Source organism: Uranotaenia lowii, chromosome 2, assembly GCF_029784155.1.
Source record: "Uranotaenia lowii strain MFRU-FL chromosome 2, ASM2978415v1, whole genome shotgun sequence".
NCBI lineage: Eukaryota > Metazoa > Arthropoda > Insecta > Diptera > Culicidae > Uranotaenia > Uranotaenia lowii.
In genome coordinates, this window is record NC_073692.1 from 374,064,725 (window position 1) to 374,091,397 (window position 26,673).

General features: G+C 37.1%; 1 protein-coding gene across 1 annotated transcript; it reads left to right on the forward strand.

Moving 5' to 3' along the window:
* Positions 1–5,067: 5,067 nt before the first annotated feature.
* Positions 5,068–21,380, forward strand: LOC129745617 (cationic amino acid transporter 4). Its single transcript, XM_055738803.1, has 4 exons — positions 5,068–5,323; positions 5,511–5,665; positions 17,938–19,392; positions 19,798–21,380. The coding sequence occupies exons 2-4, from the start codon at positions 5,524–5,526 to the stop codon at positions 20,190–20,192; spliced, it is 1,992 nt and encodes a 663-aa protein (XP_055594778.1). The 5' UTR covers positions 5,068–5,323; positions 5,511–5,523; the 3' UTR covers positions 20,193–21,380.
* The last annotated feature ends 5,293 nt before the right edge of the window (positions 21,381–26,673 follow it).

The window sequence follows — 26,673 nt, forward strand, 5'->3', positions numbered from 1 at the left end:
GTTTTAGAGAACCTCTAATGTTACTTAATTTTTCATTATTCTCAAGCAGGCTATAATGCAGTTATGAAGCACTTTCTTAAATCGAATTGGAAAGTCAAAAATGTCTTAAACAAATCTAAAGTACAATTAAAATACTTTTTTCTCTTTTTTTCCTACAGGAATTTGATCACCGTTCAGCAGTGTGTGTCAAATAACACCACATTAAGATACCATCAGAGGCGTCAAAACTCTGATAAATTAGGTTTTATTTGCTTTTACGATTGTACGAAACATTAAGTGGTTAGAACAGATGCCTCTATACAGTGTCGACGCAAAAACTGTAAATACACCTAGGTTTTTTTTCGCGGTTTTTTTTACACGGTTTTTTTTACACGGATTTTTTTACACGGTTTTCGGAAATTAACACGGTTTTTTTTACACGGTTTTCGCGAATTAACATGGTTTTTGACTTTTTGAGAGAAAATATTCTAAGTTCTTTTCAAAGGAAAACACTTAGAATCTTTTTGAAGTTGGGAAAATCTTAGGTCTGAGACTAAGAACGTGAAACATGAGACCCCTGAGACCTGAGACATGAGACTTGTTACCTGAAGCTTGAGACATCAGACCTGAGACATGAGACCTGAAATATGAGACCTGAGACCTCAGACACGAGACACGAGACACGAGACATGAGACTTTAGACCTGAGACACGAGACTTGAGACCTGAGACATGAGACCTGAGACCTGAGACCTGAGACCTGAGACTTGAGACATAAGAGCTTAGACATTAGACCTGAGACATGTCTCATGTCTCAGGTCTAAAGTCTCATGTCTCATGTCTCATATCTCATGCCTCAAGTCTCAGGTTTAATGTCTCATGTCTCACGTCTCAGGTCTCATGTCTCCTGTCTCATTTCTCATGTCTCATGTCTCATGTCTCATGCCTCATGTCTCAGGTCTCAGGTCTCAGTTCTCAGGTCTCAGGTCTCAGGTCTCAGGCCTCAGGTCTCAGGTTTTAGGTCTCAGATCTCTGGTCTCAGGTCTCAGGTCTCAGGTGTCATGTCGAAAGTCTCAGGTCTCATGTCTCAATTGTCAGGTCTCAAGTCTAAGGTACCAGTTCGCAAGTCTCAGATCTCAGGTCTTATGTCTTAAGTCTAAAGTCTCAAGTTTCAGGTCCCAAGTCTCAGGTCTCAGGTGTCAGGTCTAAGGTCTAAAGTGTCTAGTTACATGTCTTATTGTTTCAAGTTTCAAAGCTGCATAAATTTAAACGTCTTTTTTTACACGGTTTTCCGCAATTAGCACGGTTTTTTTACACGGTTTTCGGGAATTAACACGGTTTTTTACACGGTTTTTTTTACGCGGTACATATATCAGTGTAAAAAAAAGACCTTGGTGTAAGTAGGTACTAAGTAGGTACTTCTTTGAAATTCCAACACAGAGCTCATCAACGATATTATATGGCAGTAACCATGTTAAATTGAGGCTTGTAGCGAGGTTGGAGTTGGCTTGGACACCAGTTAAGATAAAACGTGAATGGGATCTGCCGAGAAGCTGAATGGGATCTTTGCTGAGAAGACTAGATAGTTCAAAAAGTTCGTGGCTCCAGAGAGATATATTTTGTTGACGAAATTCTGATATGCTGGATCATCAACAGTGGAGATCGTTTGTTTCTACTTTACGCATTGGAAAATTTAAGATAAACCATCATGTGTCACGTGTCATGACATACTCTGTAACGGTAATTGTTATTGCAAAGCACTCTCTGGAGCCACTATTGTGAGTAAGTTTAATAATCTAAAGATTTCCCTATTCGATGGGTTTAGCTTTTCGGTGTGTTACATCCAGTGGATGCTGTTATGTCCGTTCCCATATCCACCATCCTTAGTACTAGAAATTTATTTGTTTTCTCAGGTAACAACATTTCTGGGTATCTCAAGTGCGAAAGTTCCCTCCATAGCTAGTATTCCTCCCTACCTATACACAATAGAAAAAAAAAACTTTCGGCATTACGCATCGAGCTATCGACGAAGAAACATCATGTAAGTAATAGCGTTTTCGTTTATGAACAGAGGCTAACGAGTTTTGCCCTAACTGCTGTCAATGTTTATGCATTCAAAAAATCACCAGTTTTGCCCGAGTTTTGAATTTCAAGCAAGCGATTGCAACCTTAGGAAGTTATCAGTGTTCGGGGTGAGTGTAGCAACCATATATTTGCATCATTTCGGGTGACGATTTTGTTTGTTTATTAAGAAAAAGTTTGCCACTGTGTCGATAGGCTGCCACAGTCGATAGGCTGACTTTGCTTCTTCTAGACAATAATACGATGTGGGACAAATGGTCTTGTGCGGCAAGAAGTTTTCTCAAATCACGCTCTTGGCTCATTTTCAACACCTTTCATGCTTCCTAATCTAATCTATCCGTCTATAATTTTCATTACTTTCATTTGAAATTCTTCCTGTTAGAATGTATACTTCACCGAAATGCCATTAATCATTAAATTAGAATCATAAACCAGCGCACAGTGGTCCAAAAGGGTCTGAAATGGAACTTTATTCCTGGTGCTTTTGTCTTTCATTTTAGCTATTAGATGTCTTCAGAACATTTACTAGTAAGATTGTTTCCCATAACGTGAAAGTATCAAAAATTAGTCACAGCCTACTACGATAAAAATAAAAACACTAACTTTTTTGTTTGAAGAGATAGAGACCAGATTTGTTCTACAAAGTTGTAGATATCATCAAAATATGAAACTTTGTTGAAATAACAAAAGCTTTATCTCTATTCAGTGCAGAGTTATAAAGCTTTTAGTTTAAAACATACTTAAAATTTGTTTTTTGTACTTAACTATTGTACATTTCGAACTTACATAAATATGATGTTCACAACATTTATTGCGATACTCAATACGCACATTTTGCACTAGATCTTAAGTCTCTACGACCTTGTCTTCCGAAGTTATCGCAATTTCAAGTTTTATTTTTGCTTAATTTCACGAATTTCTAGGGTAAAATGGGGCAAGTGGATCCAAAAATTAAATACCACATCTTAAAGTATAATTCAATTACTACAAACTTAGCTAAAACTACTTTTCTCCACGCGCCCGTTTTTGAGTACGGTCGGCATAAATTTGTTGAATTCTGAGATTTTAATGAGAAAATAGAGATTGATTGTTAATAATTCTGTCATATCTTCTCAAGGATTGAACTATCTGTTTTGATGTCTTCAAATGAAAGTTGCAACAACAAACGAGCTATTGAATGGTATTTTTTAGAGAACTTTTGATGATACCGTTTGTACCTTTAAACAATTTTTAAAGCGTTTTTACGGTTTTAACTGGAAATGCTTTTTGTTATTTTTTTTTTTAATATTAAATTTGAAAAGGTGATAAAATTTCAATGCGTTTTGATGTGCTATTTGATGATTTCAGTTGAAAACTGATAAAGTTATGTGCATTTTAAGCATGTTTTTATTTCAACGATGACAATAAAACTCTATTTTCTCATTAAAATCTAAGAATTCAACAAATTTATGTCGACCGTTCTCAAAAACGGGCGCGTGGAGACAAGTAGTTTCTGATTAAGTTTGTAGTACTTGAATTTTAATTCAAGATGTGGTATTTAGTTTTTGGATCCACTTGCCCTATTTTACCCTAGAAATTCGTGAAATTAAGCAAAAATAAAACTTGAAATTGCGATTACTTTGGAAGACAAGGTCGTAGAGACTTAAGATCTAGTGCAAAATCGCAATAAATGTTGTGAACATCATATTTATATAAGTTCGAAATGTACAATAGTTAAGTACAAAAAACAAATTTTAAGTATGTTTTAAACTAAAAGCTTTATAACTCTGCACTGAATAGAGATAAAGCTTTTGTTACTTCAACAAAGTTTCATATTTTGATGATATCTACAACTTTGTAGAACAAATCTGGTCTCTATCTCTTCAAACAAAAAAGTTGGTGTTTTTTTTTTATCGTAGTAGGCTGTGACTAATTTTTGATACTTTCACGTTATGGGAAACAATCTTACTAGTAAATGTTCTGAAGACATCTAATAGCTAAAATGAATGACAAAGTCACCAGGAAAAAAGTTCCATTTCAAGCTCTTTTGGACCACTGTGCAGCGGTGATAATCTGTTAACACATATAAGTAAGTCTCTAGAAGGTTATGGTGATTGTTAAGGTAATGGTTCTCATTTCTTTTTAGATTGCTCTCTGGAGCCACTATCGCGAAAACCAACTTTTCTCTAAATTGTTCTTTCACTTTCTTCGGATGGCCTTCAAATAATTTTTCAAATAAATGATGTTTTTTTTTGGGAAATAAAAACTAGTTAAAAATTTATAAATTTGATAAATATCCAAATACATAATAAGAAACCAAATCCTGCTCATCGTTTCGACGTAAGCTAAATTTAAGGGCACATTGTTTTTTGTTATGTTTTTGCACTCACATTGATTCAAAATTGGCCGAATCAATTCGTTGTTTGCGGTGCACTTGTGATGGGATTTCCAAAGTGATGCTTTCATTGTACCTACCTGCCGGAAAAATAGTTTCACTTTTCGATTGTTAAAAGTTTGCGTAAATACCATGTACGCATGCCTAGCTTTCACCCGACGGACGACGATGGCGGTGGTTCTCGTTTCGCTGAACCTTGTCGAAGGTGGAAGCTAATGTTTAGTGTTTTTAACGTTATTTTTTACATGATTTTTAAATAGATTAGAAAATTAATGTTTACTACAAGAAAAAAGGTGGAAAAGCGAGGGAGAGCATGACATTTTGCTTGCTTCATTTGAAAAAAAAAGGTCAAAAATGTTCCAAAACTCAATCGTGTACAAGGTCTTATGTTTAAGGAGCTTCCGCCGAATAGGTTGGCTGATTGAGTGAGATCCCCATCGCATGAAGGTCAGGGGGCCACCAGTCGAATCGTACAAGTTGTTCCCCCCTCCCTGGGGTTCCTCCTCCCGAAAGCGCCTCCATTCCATCGATTGAGGTGGTTCTCTCGAAAAGCTGACATGTGCGACGCTGCGATGTCTGGGTGTCGGTTCGGTCGAAGACTTTGACAAGACCCGAAAGCTTAGCCCAATTTGTCATCAGCTGGTTCGCCGAGTTGAGTTGCTCACCGTTCGTCGGCTGCGAGGGTGGCACAAAAGTTTTTCCTCGCTTTTCCCAATCAAAATTTTTACCCCTCGCATCAACAACAGCATCAACATCAGCAGGAGCAGCAGTGATATACATATTGGTGTGAAAAGTTTTTCCAAAACTTCCGGTTTTCGTTGTTTTTCGGCAATCTGGAAACTTTTGTTCAAATCTACGGGTTCGAATTACGCGTTTTCCGGGGTTAAAGGTAGGAATTCTGCTGCAAAATCCCACCTGAGTGAGCTTAATAATTGATCAGCGGACTGTGTTACTTTTTTTTTCTACCCCTCGCTTGCTCCTCACCACTCGCCACTGCCTCTATGCCGTATGATAATGAAACAAATTACATTTTCTGTTTTCCGTTTCCATATGGATCGGTGAAATTGGGCCGGAAGCCAAGCGGACAGGATGCCGAGCGCTCGGAGGATGATCCTGGGCCATGTCATGTCCGGGCTGTGCAGCAAAATGAACCGGACCAAGCAGCTGCCGGCCGATCTGATGGAAACTCCGCTGAATCGTTGCCTCAATACGTTCGATATTACACTGCTCGGTAAGTAGGCAATCATGAACACCTACCCAAGTACATGGCGAATATTTTTTTTGCATTTATGTTTGCTTCCTTTTATTTCGCTAATTTTTTTTTATTGTGACATGAGTAAACAAATGGTAGCGCAGTTGGAGATTTCACTTGAACGGCAGAATAAGCCAAATTTCTTTTTACGGTGAAGTAGATTTATTCGTCCAACAAGACCAGTGAGACAAACACAAAAAAAAATGACAAGAATGAAAATTGAATATCTTGAAGCAATTATAATGCTTAATTTATATAAATATTTAGTTAATTAACACTTTTTCTGAATCATTGTAATATATCCTGTGGTTATTTTGGATTCAACTACCCGTTGAAAATTGAACAAAAAATAATATGAAATCGAAAAATGTGAAAGTATTTATGTGTTTAAATTGAATTTCTTTTTAACTAAATTTAGCAACTTTTGCAGGTAAAATTTACAGTTCATTCATGAAAGCTTTAACGCGAAAGTCCGTTAAAAATTGTAATTATGAGCAAATAAATAAACCATGAATACAGGAGAAGCCGAAAAACGGAATAACGGCAAAATCTCTCTGGAGCCACCACAGGAGTACCCGGTCCTCAACAGAGTACACTGAATTCCTGATCTCTGAAACAGATTCTGGTTCAGTAGGTGATTCCATCTCTTTCAAAAAAGATTCAATCATGTTTTACCTAAAATGATGTTTTTACCACTCATAATATACTTGTTATGTTCAATGTGCTTTAATTACCTGGACGATTATTCTCAAATTTGTTTTCTCGGAGAGATGCCTTTAAAAATCACTTCACTGTGTCGAGCAGCATGTCTTCGGTCACAGGAAAACCAATCTCCTGCATGTTGAATACCCAGTTTTCAGCTCTTTCTCCTCTGTCGACGTTGGTACAGGAGATGGCCCGGGCTTCGGTGAACCTTCAAAGTTTGTTTAACGCATTCGAAACCTTAAGGTGTTTTTTGAGACTCCCTAAAAATCCGCTGCTGCTGATAGAGTCATATGCTTCGTGCTCACATCCAAAGAGCGAGCTGAACGTGTCCTCTGAGAAGGTGTTTCGATAGTTTTCCGGCCGCTGAAAGACACTTTTCTGTTATAGGAAACATGAGAAAATAAAGATTTAGGGACTTACCATTTTCGATAAAAATTTTTAACTATCCAATCGAACGCTTGCCAACGAACCAACGTATAAATTGGATTTAAAGTGTCAAATATCTACTATGTAAACATTGATTTTGTACTCCGTATCAAAGTTGGCGAAAACTAAAAAAAAATTCGACAGGCCAGTATTTATTATAATTTTATCTTTAATTTGATGATTGCCTCTTATGAGCCAAAATGTAAAAAGATATTTAAATTCAGTATCTTTGATGTATAATAACCTAAATTGTTGAAAAAGACTTTATTTAACTTATTTTCTAAAATCACTTTGACGTCAAAGACATTGAAATTGTCATGTATACAAGTACGATAATTTAAACTTGGTTTAAATTACTTAGAACATAATTTGTCTTTTACTTTATATTTTTAGAGGTAAACTATTTAAAAAAAAACTTGAACATTATCAAAAATGTTCACACCTTTTTTTAATTACAAAATTTCAAAAAATTGCCAGAAGTTAGGTACTGTCTTAAACTTTATGAGGTTAATCGTTACCCGATTTACCTTCTTACTTCATCTTCCTCTTCTTCTTCTTCTTCTTCTTCTTTTTCTTCTTTTTCTTCTTCAACATGGCCATATCTAATAAGCATCCTGTAAAATGAAAGACTTGCGTCCTACATTTTTCTTTCCGACGTTGTATCTGTTACTTATTGAATAAATTGCAGATACAACTACGGCCAGGCCAACCATGTAATGAATACCGCAAAAGATACAGCATCAAGGAGAGGAATGAAGCATGGAGTTCCCTGCCGAACGCTCCATATGAATTTGCTATACATGTATGATTATATAGTTGATTGTTAATATGTTCAATTTAATTTAAGAAAAACAAAAACAATTGATTGATCGATCTCACCAAAGTCTTCCAAAGCTTGACGTAGATATAAACGTGTTATCTATTTGATGCCATCCGGAACACTTTTCCTGCTATGATAACATTTCCTGTGGACTTCAGCAAACTTCAAAATTTTGTTGACTATATAGCTTCTCCGTGGTGAGATATAAGCTTAATTTTTCTCCTGAATCCAATAAATCTTGGAACACAATTACATTTACAAAATACTTTTATCAGGTTTCCAAAGACACTTGTGCAATTTCAACTCGTAACTTTTGCATGAACGATTTCTTTGACGAACTTTTAACACTTGAACTGTATTTGGCTGTTAATTTTTGTTATTTTCTATCAATTTATGATAAAATTAGTGCAAGTTCACTGGTGTTGGGAGAAAGTGGTAGAAATTTTGACAGCTTTAGCACATTTTGAAAACTTTACCATGCGAAAACATTTCAAGATCTGTGGCCTTTAAGAGTTTTTACAACACGTGTGGTATTCTCGCATGCTGTGATGCAAAAATAGCAACATTTCTATCACATACGGTTGTTATAGAAACAGTGCTGTGAAAAATACAACGCCCAAAGATATTAAAAACATTTTTGAATGGTAAAATTTTCAAAATGTGCTACAAGTGTCAAAGTTTCTACCACTTTCCCGCAACACGAGTGAACTTGATCTTAGTGGAGCCGGAAAAAACGCGTGTTGACGGTTTGGCACACGCCTACTATTATCTTCTCGTTACCCGATTTACCTAAAGCAATAAAATAAAAGTGCGGCAGACTGTCACCGCGGAGTTCCAATCGAACTGTCAAAAGTCGTTCCAATCGAGCATAACCATTTTTAGCATTTCAAATTCGTGGGAAGTATTGTAATCTGTGTGACTGTGACTTTCAATTTTTCAATTGAAATTAATGAAGAATGCAGAAAAAATTCATTGGAGCAAAACGGAAAGAAGCAATTTATTTTTATTTTAACAATTGACACAACGCAGAGCAAATTAAATAATATTCACAAAACGAAAATCAACTTCACAATCTGCGACACAGCTGCACATCAACAAGAAGTCATGCGAATGTTTACGTTATTGGCAGTGCAGAAAGATTACAGAAGCTTCAGTCTGCCGCACTTTTACTGTAGGGCTTTAGATTTACCCTCTTACATCAACATTTCATCAGATAATTTCAAGACTCTCAAATAAATAATTTTCTTGCTGAAGTGATATTTCTAAAATTGGACGGGAATCTAGCTGTGTTGTTAGATTCTTTTCATAAAAAAGAAGTTTTTGTTTGGGAAGCTATAACTAATTTCTAACTACCCTACCGATTTGCAGTCTTCGGCAAAGTTGTAGCGAGGGAATTTTCCAGTTATCTCCATAAATTAGAATTTCATTTGCATCGTGTGAGAATTTCGAGCAAAAATAAAAAATGTTACATTTACCCGAACAAATTTTCGCGTTTTGCAATACAAAACTTTAAATCAAAACCAAGGTATCTTCATCTTATTTAAAATCTGCAAAAATTCTCTCGTTCGTTTTGACTAAAAAGGATTTTTTAGACTACAGGTGTTTGTAAATTTGAAAAAAGTTGCAATTCAACCCACCCTATTGCACATTTGTTAAACACGTATACTCCGGATGAGCGTGAGAGTTATTTGGTAAATTTTGGCCCAGGGATTTGAAAGTTACAGCTGTTTGATTTTGGTGCACCTTATTTTTTCGACCTCGGGCTTTTAAGTGTTAATAGAATATGTTATTTCTGATCAAAAATATAAAAAATTTGCAAATGTTAACTTCTACTACTACTACACCCACAATGCTTCATACAGTTAATGAAAATATTCCCTCCAACATTCGCTTTTGGATATGACAATACCCTATGCGGTTTATCAATAGGTGCGGACAAGACTACCGTTGCACGAGTGTGAGAATCAGTTTTTTCAACACTGAAAATCGAAAATACCCAAACTTGAGAACTGCTACCCGCCAAACCTAAGTTCAAGATTGACAACTTAAGTTTGTGAAAAAATCACAGCTTGCCAATACGCCAAACTTGTCCTTCAAACGGAGAACTGTTTTTTTGGGGGGTTTTTGTTGTAAGCGCATCTGATTCTGTTACCTCCATCGTGGCAGATTTAGGTTTGGGGGGTAAGTTCAAAGCGAAGAACTGTTTTTTTTTGGGGGATAACTTTTATTCCCGCTTCATTCGCAGAAAGTCTCGCATATACGATGATGTAGCTGCCTCTCTCAACAACTCTCCGGTGGTCGAGCGGTTAGCATCCTGAGATGTTAATCGCAGAGCCATTGCAGGTATGGGTGTGATTCCCTTACCTGCTGTAATTTTTTTTATTTTGATTTCCATTTTATTGCGGTATCAGATTTTGGGGGATGAGTTCTCCTTTAAGAGCTTATCTTTAGGTTATGCCTTCAATAGCCAAACCTGTAGGGAGGGAATTTCATTCGGGTTGGCGGGGAAAGTTCTCAAGTTTGGGTGTTTTCGAGGTTCAGTGAATGTTTTGATTGCTACGTCACAAACAGGGGTGCCAGGTGATTTCATCAAAAATCAGGACATCGCGAAGCTAAAAATCAGGATTTTTCAGGACACCTCTGGATTCTTGAAAATATTAAGGATTTCTGCCTAAATTGCATAAATATAGGCGCAATACAGGTGCTCTAGACGCCTTGATTTATGCAACAACAGTAAGCAGCTTCTTGGCTGGCCTGTAGTTCATATCGAAAAACACCATTTAAATATCATCGCTGAACCGAAGATTACCATCTGTTGAATGGGTTTATCTACTTCATATCCTATTTATTCGGTTTTCTTATAGTTTAGCTACAAATTCGATTATATTTGAAAAGTTTTTATGAAAATCAGGACAAATCAGGACATTTTAGGGACCAATTTAAGAAAATCAGGACAAATCGAGAGTTTTTGAAAAATCAGGACGGTCTCTCGAAAATCAGGACAAATCCTGATAAATCAGGACACCTGGCACCTCTGGTCACAAACGTTCAACGGCGTCTCAACGACCAATGAGGTACACTTTTACTAAGGTGGCGCAAAGGAACGCACACTATTGCACGTCGGAGAGAAAAAAGAAAAATAAACATAAACAAGTCCTGCGTCGCGACGCGTCGTTGTCAGGGAGCTTAATTTATCCTAGGCAGAATGCGTCGCGATAATGGTGGGTAGTGACGTCACTTCTGTCATGGTAACTATGTTTACGAAGAAAAAACTTTACTTCTACTTTTGCAACGTTTCTTTCTCATCACCTCTCTTTCCACCACATTGCCATGCGACGACAGTTTTCATACGTACATCATACCTGGGGGAGGAAGACTGAAATTTGCTGTATCGTTTTCTGTATCTTTTTTTTACTGTTCGGCAAAAAGCCAGCAATTGTTGAAAAGATTTGCAATCGTTCAAATTTTAACTTTGGATGATCAGTTTCGTGTAGCGAGTCATGTAACTCAGTTGTTTAGGTGCTAAATTTAGATTTAGCTATATTTTTAGAACAACCATTAATCAAATCATTTTTATTCATCAGCTTCAAAACTTTGATGAAATTTGAGCGACTCAATACGCCTGGTCATGCAAGAATTAGCCAGAGCAAAACAAATCCTTATTAAAAAATTGTTTTATGCAAAACAAGTGCTTTTTAGCATCAAACGAGTTTTATTAAAAATCACTTAATAAGAAAGTAAAATATTGAACCTTCGCACTGGTCGGTAGATTTATGAGAGAAATTTGACGTTTGAAAGATTTTTTTCTTTTTTTATTCAGTCTTCTTCCCCCATCAGGACAATACGAGTTTTCAAACACCATTTCCGAATTCGGCATTAAAAACTTCGTGATGACATGTTAAAACTCATATGATTTTTTTTGTCATAAATTCGGGCCACATAATTGTCGTAACCTGGTGATTTCGTTTAAGTAACAATTGCTTAGCCAATTCAAGATAAATCTCTTTGTTTGATTTAATGGCAGCAGTGAAAACTGCTGAACCATTATCGCAACGTTCTGCTTCGTCCTGGTGTCCGAACAAGGTGACCTCGACCAGCTTGCGGGCGACCACCGTCTTCAAAGCCGTCGGTTTTGGTTCGATTTTCGAACCGCTGCTTCGACCCGGCGCTTCCTTCTTTTTGGTTGTGGTGATGGTGGTTGGATTATCCCTTTTGGCAGAGGGACCCGGGGCTTCCTTCATCGTCTGCGTCTCCATCTTTATTCAATTTATCACTGGTTATAAACAACCGTCACAAGAATATCTTCCAAGGTGTGCTCTGACATGAACTATCGAAGAGATGTCCGTGATAGTGAACACCATCTCAGAGCTCTTGCGAAACCAACCAACTTTTGAAGAATTTTATACCCAAAATTAAACTTTTCTTCAAAATCACACTTAAATCAATGTTTGTTTTGTGATGAATTGTTCGTTTAGGTAAATCCTATATTAACAGGTTTGTAAATTACTAACATTTACATAGTTATTCAAGCAGACGAAAGAGATATAGCCATAAATCTGTGTGATTTTAGTGGGTTTTCGAATGACTTCTACTTCATATTCTTATTGTGCTATGTTTAATTTCAGTTTCATTTTCTTCATTATTAATCGCCTATCTCTACAATAATAATGATAATGATGATGTTTTGGACTTATAAATTTTGTTCATGTAACTTTCGATGGTAAAAATGATAATTTTAAAACGCTTAAAAATTATAAAAATTCAATTTGAGTTTTCTGTTTGAGTCTGCCGACAATGAGTGAAAAAATGGGTCAAATATTCATATTATTAAGTAGACTTTAAATCAAGGCTCAAAACGAAATATGGATTCTATGCCAGCATATTGTTTGTTTGTTGAAATCTCCCAAATTTAATGTACCAGAAGCAAACTTTTTCAATTTGAATTAAGAATTAATACATTCGCCTGAAATAGTAAATTTCAAGAATTGGCAACTTTAATATAGCAGTATTTCGGCTCCCGGGGTGCCTACGGAGAAAATAAATCTTCATTTCCTGCGAGAATTAGACAGAGATCAGTTGGAATTAACATATGTATCCACACGTTGCTTCTGCACCAGTTGCTTCATACCAAACACACACGGTTCAGTCAACGTAAGGTTTTTCCGGAAAAGGGGGTGGGAAAATTGCTAAAACTTGGAACGACGACGAAAATATTATGCGTGCCGCCTGGCCAAAGTCAACAAACGAACCTCTTGTAGGGGTACCAGGGAGCTCACCTCCTTGCTTGCATCCTTGCTTCGAGAAGTCCTTGAAAGTGTGATTGAAAATATGCTGCTGTGACGACGACGACGACGACGACGAACGACGTGACATTCCGATAATATGTGAATGGGGAAGCAAAAAAAAAGCTGTACCCAGTCTTGGCTTGGTTTGAGAGATGAGAAACGTGTAGGTGGATCCATTCGGGTAATTTCTGCCCCCGCTGGGAATTTAGTATAATGTTGTGACTGAGCTGTTGTGAACAAAATACGAAAACAAAACGGCAGCCAGCTTTGCTGGCAAGTCGAATGCAAGGTGGAAACTTGGAAGAAAAGCTCTTTAACAAGATGTTGGGGACTTTTTTTTTGTTCTTCGGGAAAGTACAATTCGTTTTCTGTATCTTTCATTTGAGTCCCGTTCATGAAATCGATAATTCAGTTGTTAAAACTGGGGCTGAAGTTTTTTTTTCCCAGTCTTCCAATGAATCAATGCGCTCATTGAAACTTCAAGCTTTTTGAAAGTTTAAAGATCATTACTCTTATGAGCCGTTTCAAATAAAGAAATTGTAAAAAAAAGATCATTACTCATTAGGTTACGATGCCGAAAGTGTTTGAAACTGTTCCCTCATGTTTGATAATAAAAAATAATCCAAATTTGATTGCTAATAAATTTTGGCATAACTTATGATCCTTTAAAACAAATAAAACTTCTTATTAAAACCTCTTTCCAGTTTAAGTTTAATCAATTAGCAGCCACTTGAAAGCAAGTCGAAAATATAATAATTTTGAAATTTATAAAATTATTTTATATCAGGAAATGCTTAGAGCACCTGCAACGGTTCAGGCGTAAATATTGGTTTTAAGTATACCAGTTTAAGCACAATTTGAAATTCTAGAATCGGCTAAAACACCCACTCCCCACCGGTGTAGGAGCAAATTTAAAACGGAGAGACTTTCATTGCAGACACTCAATAACTGAGAAGAAAAAACCCATTTTATTAGAAAAAATGCATAAGTTTTGAGTTTCACGGTTAATTGTCTTAAAATTAATTCTACGAATATTCTTTTTGACAAAACAATGATTTCAACTATTGTACCAGGATTCCATTAATTTAAAAGCAAAAATGACTACACAACGAGGAAAAAAGGTCAATTGAAACAATTCTTCAATTAATTCAATCAAATTGCTTTGAATCAATGGAATAAGCTTTTGTTGAAATGAAATGAAAAAGCAATTTTTTTTTCAAGTTATTGCTGACATTGATAAGGGAAACGAGAAATGTTCATCCCAAAGTCAAAGGAAATTTTCCTTTGATTTGTCGACATTTTTGTTTGACAAAAACTTGTTTCACTATTTGTAAATTTATGTATGGATACAGAAAAATATGCTGATATTGACGAAAACTCCGAGCAATCCATACGAAACTAAAAATCTCTCAATATCTCAAATAGAACAAAAATTATAGAACAAACAATAAACATTTATTTTATCTCATCGAAAAAGTATTAAAATTTTTTCGTTTATTTTTCCAAATTTTAGAACGCTGACGGGATTCACTAATTCGTCAAGCCCAAATAAAAAACTTTTTATTTAATTATATTAAATCGAGAATAATGTTACATCTATTATTTATACTTGATATGGTTTTTATTAACATCTATTCTCAATAAATGTTACGTATAGGGTGGTTGAAGCGAAAAAAAAAAACATTCAAATAATATCTCAAAAAGAAAATCACACCCAATGTTACCCAAACATGTGTGAAAGAAATCATTGTTGGCTAAAATTTTCTCACCGTGAACTAAATCGGTCTGTGGTATATTTTGAAATCCTGTTCCAAATTTGCATGAATTTGGAACAAAGGCGTATAACTGTTGGGAATTTTGAAATCGATAACTGTGCTACAACAACAATACACGCCACCGGTGCCAGCCGAAATGTTTTAGCGTGGTCGAAAACCGTGTTTTGCATCTACCGTTGGGACAGCCCTTATGAGCTTGAGCTTGTTATCAACTACGGTCCACCTACGGCCCCATGGCCAATGGCATAATGGTTGCACTCCGTGTTTGGTTCGAGATAATCAACATTGCACAATGAACCAAATGAAAGTTTGCTGGGAACAAGCAACACAATCTCACTGTACAGTTTTGAGAACCTCCTACTTCAAATGAACCAATAACGACGCCGGCCAAGTCCGTGTAGTCGATAAGAGGAAGGGAAGAGCAGCACATGTGATGATTTGTTTTACGGAGGCCGGCTGTACGCCATCCCTCCACAAATCTCACGCTGAATGTATGGGGCAAGGGAATGTGGTATGGAAATCACCTTGGTAAGTGATGTGACCACTTGAAACCTATTCTCCTACTTTCTTGAAATGCCTAAGTTTCCTATTGAAACTCCTAAATAATTCTGAAGGCCTTAGAAGGTTAAAAGTATCCAATTGTAAACTTAAAAGAAAAATTCAACAAACTGTTTTGCATTTGCTAAATTTAATATTCCATTCTTTGGTTCCATCATTTCATATCTTTACCGTTTTTAATCTCCTTAAATTCCTGTTTCCTACTGAACTTCGTATTAATATGAATAGAATTTGTCTTAAATCTGTGAATTCAAGTCCCTACTCTGACTAAAGGCCTCATGTAGATTTTTCATTAAATATTTCGATTTGAATTTGATTTTGATTGTCTGTTTGAAAACCATAATGAAATTTCATCATTCCAAAGTACAAATCTGGGAAGATAGTTGTGATCAATCGATGCGATGCTAAACTATACTTCAAGTTGAATAAATTTTACCAATTCAAGTAGATTACATTTTCACACATATTTTTAAACACAAAGTACTGACCAAAACTGAATAGAAAATGTTATAACAAAACACAAACCCATGAAAAATAGAAAGAACAAGATAAAAATGTTCAGTGAGCACGTTTACTAAACCTTGGTTCAGGTCAAGCTTTGCGTTTTTACTCAAAAACTGAAATGATAGTAAGAAATAACAATCATAATGAAATTACCAGTTCAAAAGAAACTTGACTGTGGTTGTATAACATTGAACAAAAACACTTATTAGATCTGATTACATGCATGAAAAATTTATACTTCATTTAAGAGATGCTGTAATTAATACGACCGACCGACAGCTTTCAATTTCATGGAAAAGTATCAACTTAAAAGTTTGAAAAGAATTTTCATCAAAGAAATATATTTGTAATCCCGTGGAATAATTATTAGAGAAAAAATGTTAAGATCATTACTTTACATTTCGGCTGTCAGCACTTGTTTTTTAATCGATCGAAGCAACCGAAGCCTGTGACAATGAAATCAGCTACTAGAAAAAAACATGGAAAAATCCATTTCTGAAATTTTAGGCTGTCCTTTCTTGTCTACCAAACTTCTGCTTATCAATATTAACGGCATCGCTGCCTCAAATAATATACGATTCAATAAAATCCTTCTCTTTCTATATAAAACCTGGATTTTCATCGATATTCTGTTTAGAATGGTATTTGTATCCGGGGAAAATTAGGAAAACCCACGTTTACGATAGCACCGAGAGAATGCTGCTCCACACAGTGTCGACCTATTATAAGGCTGGAACAAATATCAATTTCTTCTTTTGTCACCCCCCCCCCCCCCCCTTCGAAATTTCCAAAATCTCGAAGGGGGGAATAAATAAAGTTTGAAATATTTTAGGTAAATTTCAAATAAAAATTCAAATATCCGAAAGATTACAAGACTAAGAACCAAATTTTGGAAGATGAAAATGAATTCACATTTTGTATTCTTGATTTTATTGAATTTTTCGATAAACAAAATACATGATTTATAAGTTTTATGCAATAATATAGTATGCAATTTGGTTGCATACAAGCTTTCGTGCAATTTATTCCAATTTATTTGTTTTTTGCATTATTTTTTATTGTCCCCCCCTCGCGATGTTCCAACTCCGAGTGACAAAAGAAGGATTTGAAATTTGTTCCGGCCTAAGTAATTTAAAAAATGCACAGCAGCCAAATCGATAGGAAGGTGAAAGTGTCTAAGTTATAAAGGTTGGATTAATCGCAAAGATCTCACCGGTTTTTCCTGTCCTTGTTGTTCATGCCGACTACCGCTCTCTGCAATATGACAGCTGTTTTTGCTCGCATTCCCCTCTTTTCAGTCACTCGAGTTCTTTTAAATTCAACTTTAAACGCCAGCTCTTCTTGACAGGGTTAAACGTAAAACTGTACTTCAATTCCTTGTGAATTTCACTTTGAATAATTTCTCAAATCACTTGTATTTCAACGATAAAGAGAAAAAAAACCAAAAAATTCAGCGCAACCGCAACGAGAAAACATAAAAACGTGTCTTCACCCGAGCAAGGCCTCTATTTTATATCAGGAAATGCTTATTCGGTTTTTCAGAATCAGCCAGTTCAATAACAAAAAAGCAAAAAGTAGTTTCTAACTGTCAAATAATATTGAAAAAAAAAAAAATCAAATCCGTCCACGTGGACAACGGGGGAGGGGAGAGGGGTTTGCCAAATGTCCACGCTTGTCCACGTAGGTGGAGGAGGGGGTAACAAATCTCATTTTTCTGTCCACGTGGTATCTGAACGGCCCCTAAAAGTCTTAGTTTCGGACTAAAATCGATGATAAAAATCATCAATTTTGAAAAAAGGTTTTTAACATAAAAAAAATTAATAATTTCCAAATCTCTGAAATAATCATTTTTGTATCACTTCGAAACTGAAGTTAAAATTTTAAATAATTTACACAAATTTGATTGATTTAAAAAATATATTTAAGGTGTAGCAACGCACACCGGGTCGGCTAGTGTACAGTAAAAATAGCCAACAGGACCTTTTCAATAAATCCTTTCAGCGAAATAATCAAGGGCAAGACCAGTACTGTGAAGTGTATATTTTCAATTACGTTTTAATGAGATTGTATTTCCCCCCTTCGTTTCGATTACCTATACTTGTCGTCTTTTCGTGTTTCTTATAAATCACTACATTGGACCATTACTGACCGTCTTTACGTTTTTGCTTTCGATTCCAGGAATCGGACACATGGTGGGTGCTGGCATCTACGTGTTGACCGGAACGGTGGCCCACGAAATGGCAGGCCCCGGCATCGTGTTGTCGTTTGTGCTGGCCGGTGCCGTTTCGATGCTGGCCGCCCTTTGCTACGCGGAATTTGGAACACGTGTTCCTAAGGCTGGCTCCGCGTATGTTTACACGTACGTTTCCATTGGCGAATTTTGGGCTTTCGTGATAGGATGGAATATCATTCTGGAACACATGTTGGGAGCGGCGTCCGTTGCTCGGGCCTGGAGTGGATACGTGGATTCGATGTTCGGGAATATCGTGGCTAATACAACAATGGAGCTGACTGGGGAGATGCATGAGCAGTTGCTGGCCAAGTATCCGGATTTTCTGGCATTTGCCGTCTGCATTGCCTACGCCATAGCGTTGGCTACCGGAGTGAAGGCTACGGCCATGATCAACAGTATTTTGACAACGGTGAACGTCGTGGTCATGGGACTGGTAGTTGTGCTTGGATTTTGGTACGCTGATGTAGGAAATTGGTCTATGCCGGAGCAGGGGTTTTTACCGTTCGGATTTGGAGGTGTTTTGGCGGGTGCAGCGACATGCTTCTACGCCTTCGTTGGATTTGACAGTATTGCTACCTCTGGAGAGGAGGCTAAGAATCCCAACGTGTCCATCCCGTTGGCTACGATTTTATCCCTATGTATTGTAACCGTAGGTTATGTGCTAGTTAGCGCTGCTCTTACTCTTATGATACCATTCAACGAAATAAACCCGGCGGCCGCTCTTCCGGATGCATTCGGTACCCGCGGGATTGCCTGGGCTAAATACGCTATCTCAACCGGTGCCATTTGCGGTATGACAACTACCCTGCTCGGATCGCTGTTCGCTCTTCCCAGATGCCTATACGCCATGGCCAGCGATGGGTTGATTTTCTCCTGCTTTGGTAAAGTCAACACCAAAACTCAGGTACCGCTGCTCAACTTGGCCATTTCCGGTATCTGCTCTGCATTGCTAGCCCTCATATTCGATCTGGAAAAGCTGGTCGAATTCATGTCGATCGGAACCCTCCTGGCATACACGATTGTCAGTGCCAGTGTGATCGTGCTGCGCTATCGACCGATTGCCGTAGAGGAAACCGTTCATCTGGCTCCGGATACTCCGGGAACCGACGAAGAGGAAGGTGCATCGTCGTCGTCACAATCCAGTGCCATTGATCCTTCCTCGCCGACTAGCGAGATGATCGAGATAGCTCTGGCGGGTAGGCTACGGCCTCAGTTCCGCTGGCTGGAACCCGTTCTCGGACGCTGCGAGCCAGGAGTTGCCTGTTCCGGAGCGGTGCTGCTGTTTTGTGTGCTTAGCGTGGCCATTTGCTTCCAGTTTAAGGCCTCCTGGGAACAGCTGTACAGTGGAACCTGGTGGGCGCTGGGCTTGTACGGATTCTTGCTGTTCTGTTTGGTTGCATGTAAGTTTAATCCAAGGATAATATTGTATAGTACATTATTTGTCTTTGTCAGAAGTAAGTTTGGAAGTCGGAAGTCATTGTCTCTGTTTTAAACGGTTCTATAATTTGCTCTCCAAGTCTTAATGTAGAAGCGCCTATTTATCCTATCTTTATAAGTGCTTTCAAGCTAGTTACAAAACTGTAATTTGCTTTGTAGCAGCGATGTACATGAAGCATACATGCAGTATTCTATAAAACTTGAATTGCTGCTTGGGGTTGCTTACCACTTCTCCACACCACAAGCGAAGATGTATACACGATACACAAGACTAAATTTCTGTTACCACAGCAAATGTAATCGAAAGTAAAAACACTGCCGAAAATATTCTATAATTTAAACTATGTATTTCTTTTTCTCAAACAAAGGTATCGTAGTGATTTCCGCGCACCATCAGAACACCCGGGGACTCCAGTTCAAGGTTCCGCTGGTGCCGTATATTCCGGCCCTCAGCATATTCTGCAACATCGAGCTGATGGTCCATCTGAGCTTCCTGACGTGGTTGCGGTTCTTCATTTGGCTCTCAATCGGGATGCTGGTGTACTTCCTGTACGGAATCCGCAACAGCAAGGAGGGTGAGTTCGGCACTTCCTACTCGATGCTGATGTCCACCCAGGAAGCGATCCGCGGCTGGGGCGCAACTAATTCGGCTGGATTGAACACCGGAACGCGGGTCACCGTTACCAAGATCGTCAAGGGTCGCGTCAGTCGTAAAAGTATCGACAAGAAGGCTATCATCGACGATGACGATGATGATTCATAAACGGGTTACACAAATTAAAGCAATTTATAAAGTTTAAAGAGTCAACACAAGATTATGTTAAATACGCTCTTAAGCGTGTCTTTGGGTCTTTGACATATTTTATCTCTGTTAAAGTGAAACTGTTGAAAGTTTTACTTCTTAAATATGATTAGCTCAAATTAGTTAAATTTAAATCCACAACATTATAGACTATCTTTTCTCAAATTATTTGAAAGCTAACTGATTATAAATCCTTATTATTTTAAGTTATCTACGTACAAAAAAGTATCAGTTTCTTCCTATCAGAATCAGTCAATGCATTTACGTAAGTATTTCAATGATAGACACAAACCATGCTAGATTAACTATATAGAAAATAAAGGATTACAAGTAACAATAACAGAAAATAATCGAACCATAATTGCATTGGAATCACTCTGTGTTTTGAAAACTACCGGTAAGCTCTGTATAAGAAGGACTAAACACACAACAATAAACTATTATATATTACCTGCTGTTGGAGGCAAGCTTTCTATGGATCTTTATTTTATGTTGAACTAGGAGTCTGAACTCGATAGGATTAAATTATTTAGACAAAAAAAAACAGAACATATTCATATATATATTATATACAAACTTACAAATGCAACCAATTATATACATATATTTATCAAACAGTAAATGTAAGTAACAGTGCATCCGAATCAAACACAAAATTCAAATTCCAAATTGTCACACAATTACAACACAAACATATGATGAACACATTAATGAAATACAAAAACTCATCGCAAGTTAATCCCAGCGAAATATGATTATGTGCTAGTAAACGTTTATGGAAAATTGAAAACCAAACATGTGGATCAAAATCAAACCAAAGGAAAGATGGTGACGACGAGTATTATATTATTGATGATCAATTAGTAGACGATATCCTACAAAAAATAAAAAGAAAGAAAAAAATCCGCAGATAATGGGTAGTATTTGTATTATTCTTAAGATTGGTATAAATTGGGATCTGTTTGGCGACTAACCGCGCCACTCACTCTTTGGAAGTCATCCATCTTTTACTGTCTACAGCAGCAAACATAAACAACATAAACAAAAGTGATTGTTAAAGTTAATATACTACCTAACTACCTTTTAGTGCACATTGGAACGCACCATAATGGTCGAAACCTTGACAACATCACAAATATAGATAAAATCGCGCTATCCTTTCTGTAAAATTTGGTTTTTTTTTCTGTGACTGTACGAAAGAACTAGCCCTAGAATAAGCTTGCCAGATTGCCCGGTTTTATCCGGGTTTGCCCGGATATTTGATGCAAGATTTCGAGAATGTCCGGTCCGGCCCGGTTGCCCGGATATCGTGAAAAAAGTCCGGATATTGCCCGGATTTTTTCACAATTTTCACAAAGAAACCAAAAAAAATCAAAGTTTTTGAGTAAGTTTCAGCAAAATCGATTAACGGTATAGAAATTTTCAACGGTTGTTTCAAATAATTTCGCTGATTTACTTTTATAAACCTTTAAATATTTAAGTGTTCCAAAAAGTTTTTGGAAGTCTGCAATTACATTTAAAAAATATTAATTTAATGCATTTTTTCTTGCTTTTGCCCGTAATTGCTAGGCCCGGATGGGAGTGGAAAAAATTCTGGCAACCTTACCTTAGAAGGATTTCACTTTTCGGTATCACGAGCTCTGGCCTGACGACCTACGGTCTGACGACCTACGGTCTGACGACCTACGATCTGACGACCTACGATCTGACGACCTACGGTCTAACGACCTACGGCCTGACGGCCTACGGCCTGACGGCCTACGGCCTGATGACCTACGGCCTGACGACCTACGGCCAGGGGTGTTATTTGCTCACACAATGAGCTCAATGTGCATTTTTTCCATAGCACATTGAGAGAGCAAAACTGAGCACTGCCTGAGCTAGCTGTCCATCAATGTGCCACATCGAAGCAAATCACTGAGCTGCGCAGCGGTAGCCCTCAACACATTGAGCTGCACAATGTGTACCAGTAAACCACCACAACGCTGAATTCAACAAACGAAAGCGAATTCTTTCCCAATAAACTGTTGATCACAGCAAGCGTTTAGAAGTAGCAAATAATCATAGTAACCCATGTTTAAATTTTTGAATAAAATCTCTCTCTTGTTCCAACTGTTAACGAAGCTAGTTCGTTTTTTACGGCTCTCCATATTCCAAAAGGCGCACATTTTGGCGAAGAATCGAGCTGGTATTTCGACTCCGGTGCTTCGAATCATTTTACCAATTCCGTGTCGAAATTGGAAAACGTACAGAAAACCAGCGGTACCGTCGTTGCAGCCAACAAAGGTGCCATGCAGGTAGTGGCGAAAGGAAAATTGAAGCTGTTACCCGAGTGTAGTCAAGACGACGAGCCAATCGAGGTCAACGATGTGCAAGTCATTCCTGAGATTTCTACGAACCTGATTTCGGTGAGCCAAATAGTGAAGCGCGGACACACTGTCACGTTTAGCGCAGCTGGTGTGAAGGTCAACGAAGGGAACGGAAATCTGGTGGCTACCGGCGTGTTGGAGAATGGTTTGTTTCGACTGGCACAATTGCCTTTACCAACAGCAATGAGCGCGTCTTCCGTCGTGGATATCAAACTGTGGCATAGGAGAATGGGCCATCTCAACCTGGAAAGTGTTCAGCGATTGAAACGTGGTACACTCAGGCAAATTCTTATTATAATTTTTATAAGATGCGTCTTATGAACCGCTTTTTAGAGTGTAAAATTGTATTTCATAAGAATCTTATGAAATTCCTTCAGTTTTCATATGAACATCTTATGAAAAATAGGAGAAATGGCATTGTGAAAATATAATGAACACATTCATTCATCCCATCATTTTTTTTTGTCTAACGGTACGAAGCACTCTCTATTGTTGGTAATTCGGTTTCTTTAACATTTTGATCTTTCTGACTGGTAAGTTTGAAATGTTTTTGATGTGAACGCTTAATATATTAGTAAACTAAAATATTTTTTTTGTTTACTTTTCAGTATGCTGACAGGAAAAAACGCAAGTTCGAAGTATCGGATGCGGCCAAAAAACTTCGTTGGAACCGGGGTGTTGCTGTGCTGCTTGTCGAGACCGATCCATTTATTTTCCGATCCACTCGTTTTTTCTCTTCATTTTATTTTACACTTCAGGACAGCGTCCTTTCTTTCAGGAATCAATTTTTTCGTTACGTTCAAAATTCCGTCCTTCCTCCAAGAAACTAGTCTGTAAACTGATCGCTTTCCTCCTTTTCGTTAATGTCTGACTTTTTCTTCTCTATTCCCCGTTTAACGATTCATTGTGTCAGTTGCAGGTTTGCTGCATGGGCTTTTTCAAACATTATTCTATAAGTGCTGCCATTTTTATAGATTCATTTAAAGTATGTTTCCTTTCAAATATTTACAATCCTACTATTTTTCATATTTTCAATTTGCTTCATTGTTCATTTCATTTTGATTATTTCCACTCATATTATTCTCTACATTCGCCTCCACCCCTATACTACTTACCAATTTATATTAAATATACATCTTCCTCTGCTAACATCTCAAACTATTTAATGTCTCAGAAATTCCCAATGAATATATATCAAATTTGAAATAACCTCCATGGAATGTTTAAGAAAATTTACTTCATTAAAAATTTCTTACTCCTTACTTTTTTTGTATATTCATTGTTTTTTCACTTTGTTTGAGCCTAACACATGTAAGCATTCTCAACAAATTGATCAGAACCAATTGAACTTTCCATAGACTTTAAAACCATTTAGTTGTAATAAGGCGAACTGTATAATCCATAATTCTTTATTAACACAAGATAATGTTATCATTTGTTATGGTTCAAAATGACCCATAAATCCAGCTGATCCTAATTGGCCATATCGATACTCCTGTGTCTTTCCTCTTTTTTTTTAAACTATATTCCTTTTTCACATTTTTATCCGTTCGCTCGATACCGATATATTCACCCAAAACTTTACTTCAAACCAATAATTTAACTCAAATTTAATTTGCAATTACTCTGCAAGACAACAATTGATAAATTGAGTAATTTCAAATAACAGTGCACGTATACTTTATGTGTGTTCAATGGAAGTTAGTCGAAACAGGTTGAAATAGGTCGAAACAAGTAGAAATGGATTTTGACAGTTGGTATTCTGTCTCTTTCCAATTGACTTCGACCGATTTCAACCAGGTCGTCCGTTGAACATACGTTCACCAATACTAATGCGTGTTTTGTGCGTAGTACACACGAATTTCCAGACAGACCGTTTTCATTCAAAAATTTTTTGAACTTGCGAAACGATTACATTTACGCTTTTTTTAAATTCAATTTGGTTTAAAATTTCTTTCAAAATTCATTAAATGAGCAAAAGTCATCAAATAGAAAACTTCTATAGCTTTTTTCGCAGAACGCAAAATTATTTGAAGTATTAAGGAAAGTTTGATAATTGATTCGAAATTTTTTTTCTAGAATGTCACGTTTTTGTTTTCAATTTTTGTCAAAAAGCGTTAAATAATTTTAACTTATTTAGAAAAGTTATTTCAACATCAAGAGCTAGCAGAAAAATTGCATAATCAAATTCAGGGCACATAAATATCATCAGAACATTTTCAATTACATAAATGAACTTCTGTTACATGGTTTCCAATTTGTCGATGTATTTAACAAGTATACGATAAATAAATTTTGAAGTTAATATGGTTCGTTTCAAACTATGTTCTTATTCAGTCACACTTCTTAATTAAAACCCATTCAAATGACGAGCTAGTGTCTTATTTAGAGTTTCAATTAAAACAAAAGGTTAATTGAATTGCAATTTAAAATTTACAATTAAACATTATATTTTCAATTATAGTGTTGTCAAATGATATTAGGTTGATTAAAGTGTTAATTGTCAACACTTATTATTAAACACCTTTTAAGGTTAAGCAATATGTATTCCGGAACTCTACGAAAATTTTACTTGGAAAAAATCTGCATGGGGGGCGGTTTCGCACGGCTTTGGTTGGTACCTAAAAAGTTCAAAAGTACCTCCGGCAAGCACCACATCAAACCGTTTGATTGCGGTGCCAGCAGAGATCATGCATGTATGAAAAATTATTTGCAGGCAGCACAGCGACAATCCCGACACGAAACACACAGGACCGACCGCCGACTGAATCCAAACATCCAAAGCACGAAAATGAAATGGCGAAAACGAAACAAAAGCATGCTCTCTGTCTAACACACACGCTGCATGTGTGTTAGTGTGGTAGAAACGAATCCTGCTTTCGAGCTGGATCGGTTTCGACTAGTTTCGATCGATTTCAACTTGCTCCGTTGAACAACGACCAGACCTGTTTCGACCAAAACATCAGTCGATTGAACAACGACCACTTGACAGAAACTAGTCGAAACCAATCGCTACTTACGATTGAACGCAGCTTTTTTTTCTCTGACAGAGTAACGTAGCGTCACATATCTAACGCCTTTTCAAATTCGACGACGGGACACATCGGGATGGCAGAAAAAGCGTTCGTAAAATTCCAACCTTATTTTCTTTGGTTCATTGAAAAAAAAAACTCGGACTAGACTCCCACCTCTAGAGATTGTGCAGAGGACCGGCTATCCATACCTTGATGGTTTCAACAGAAGCCTTCACAACCCTGAGCCTTTCATTAAATAATGGTATCATATACGGCTATTCCGATGTTTTTATCTCGTAAGTAGAATACACTGCATTCACGCTACTTTTTCCTTTTAGATCCCGTGAACTTATAAACCCCGTCTTTCCGCCTGGGGAACTCCTTCAGTTCTGGTAATGAAAACATCACAAACCAATCAAAGACCGCTTAAGATCCCCGAGAGGCCGTTTCCGGATAAGAAACCATCGAAAAACGCCATGAATGGATCATTTTATTTTTCGCATTCCATTTTTAATATTCTTTTCCTCTTGACTTCTTACCCTTCCTTCCACTTTTATCTGCTGCTTCTCATCTTACAATCTTTATCCTTCTATGCTCTGATTCCTCAATCCTGTCATCCCCTCGTCGTCTCAGTATCCAGCTTTGATCTTTATTAGCTAATCTCTTCTTTTGTAAATAACTTCTGTTTCTAACTCTCCCATTTATTCCTTTCATCGCCTCGTCCTTCCCGTCTCAATTCACATCCCTTCATCTTTTCCTCCAGTTCTCTTTCCAGCCTCTCATCCTTCAACTACCAAACTTTTCTTCCACCTATCTTTAGATCTCATACCTTCAATTTTCTGACTTTTGAGTCTTGTATCTCTTTGTCGCCTCAGCTCTCCCTCTTTTTTTAATTCTCTATTTTTCATCGTTCCCTATATTTCCCGACTCAATTTACATCTTTTCCCCTTATTATCTTTTTTATCTTTCTCTCTCCAGCCTCTCATCTTCTAATTATCAAAAAATCTAATTTCACTAATTTTGTGTTCTTATGGTCCTCTTTTAATTTTTTCATTTTCT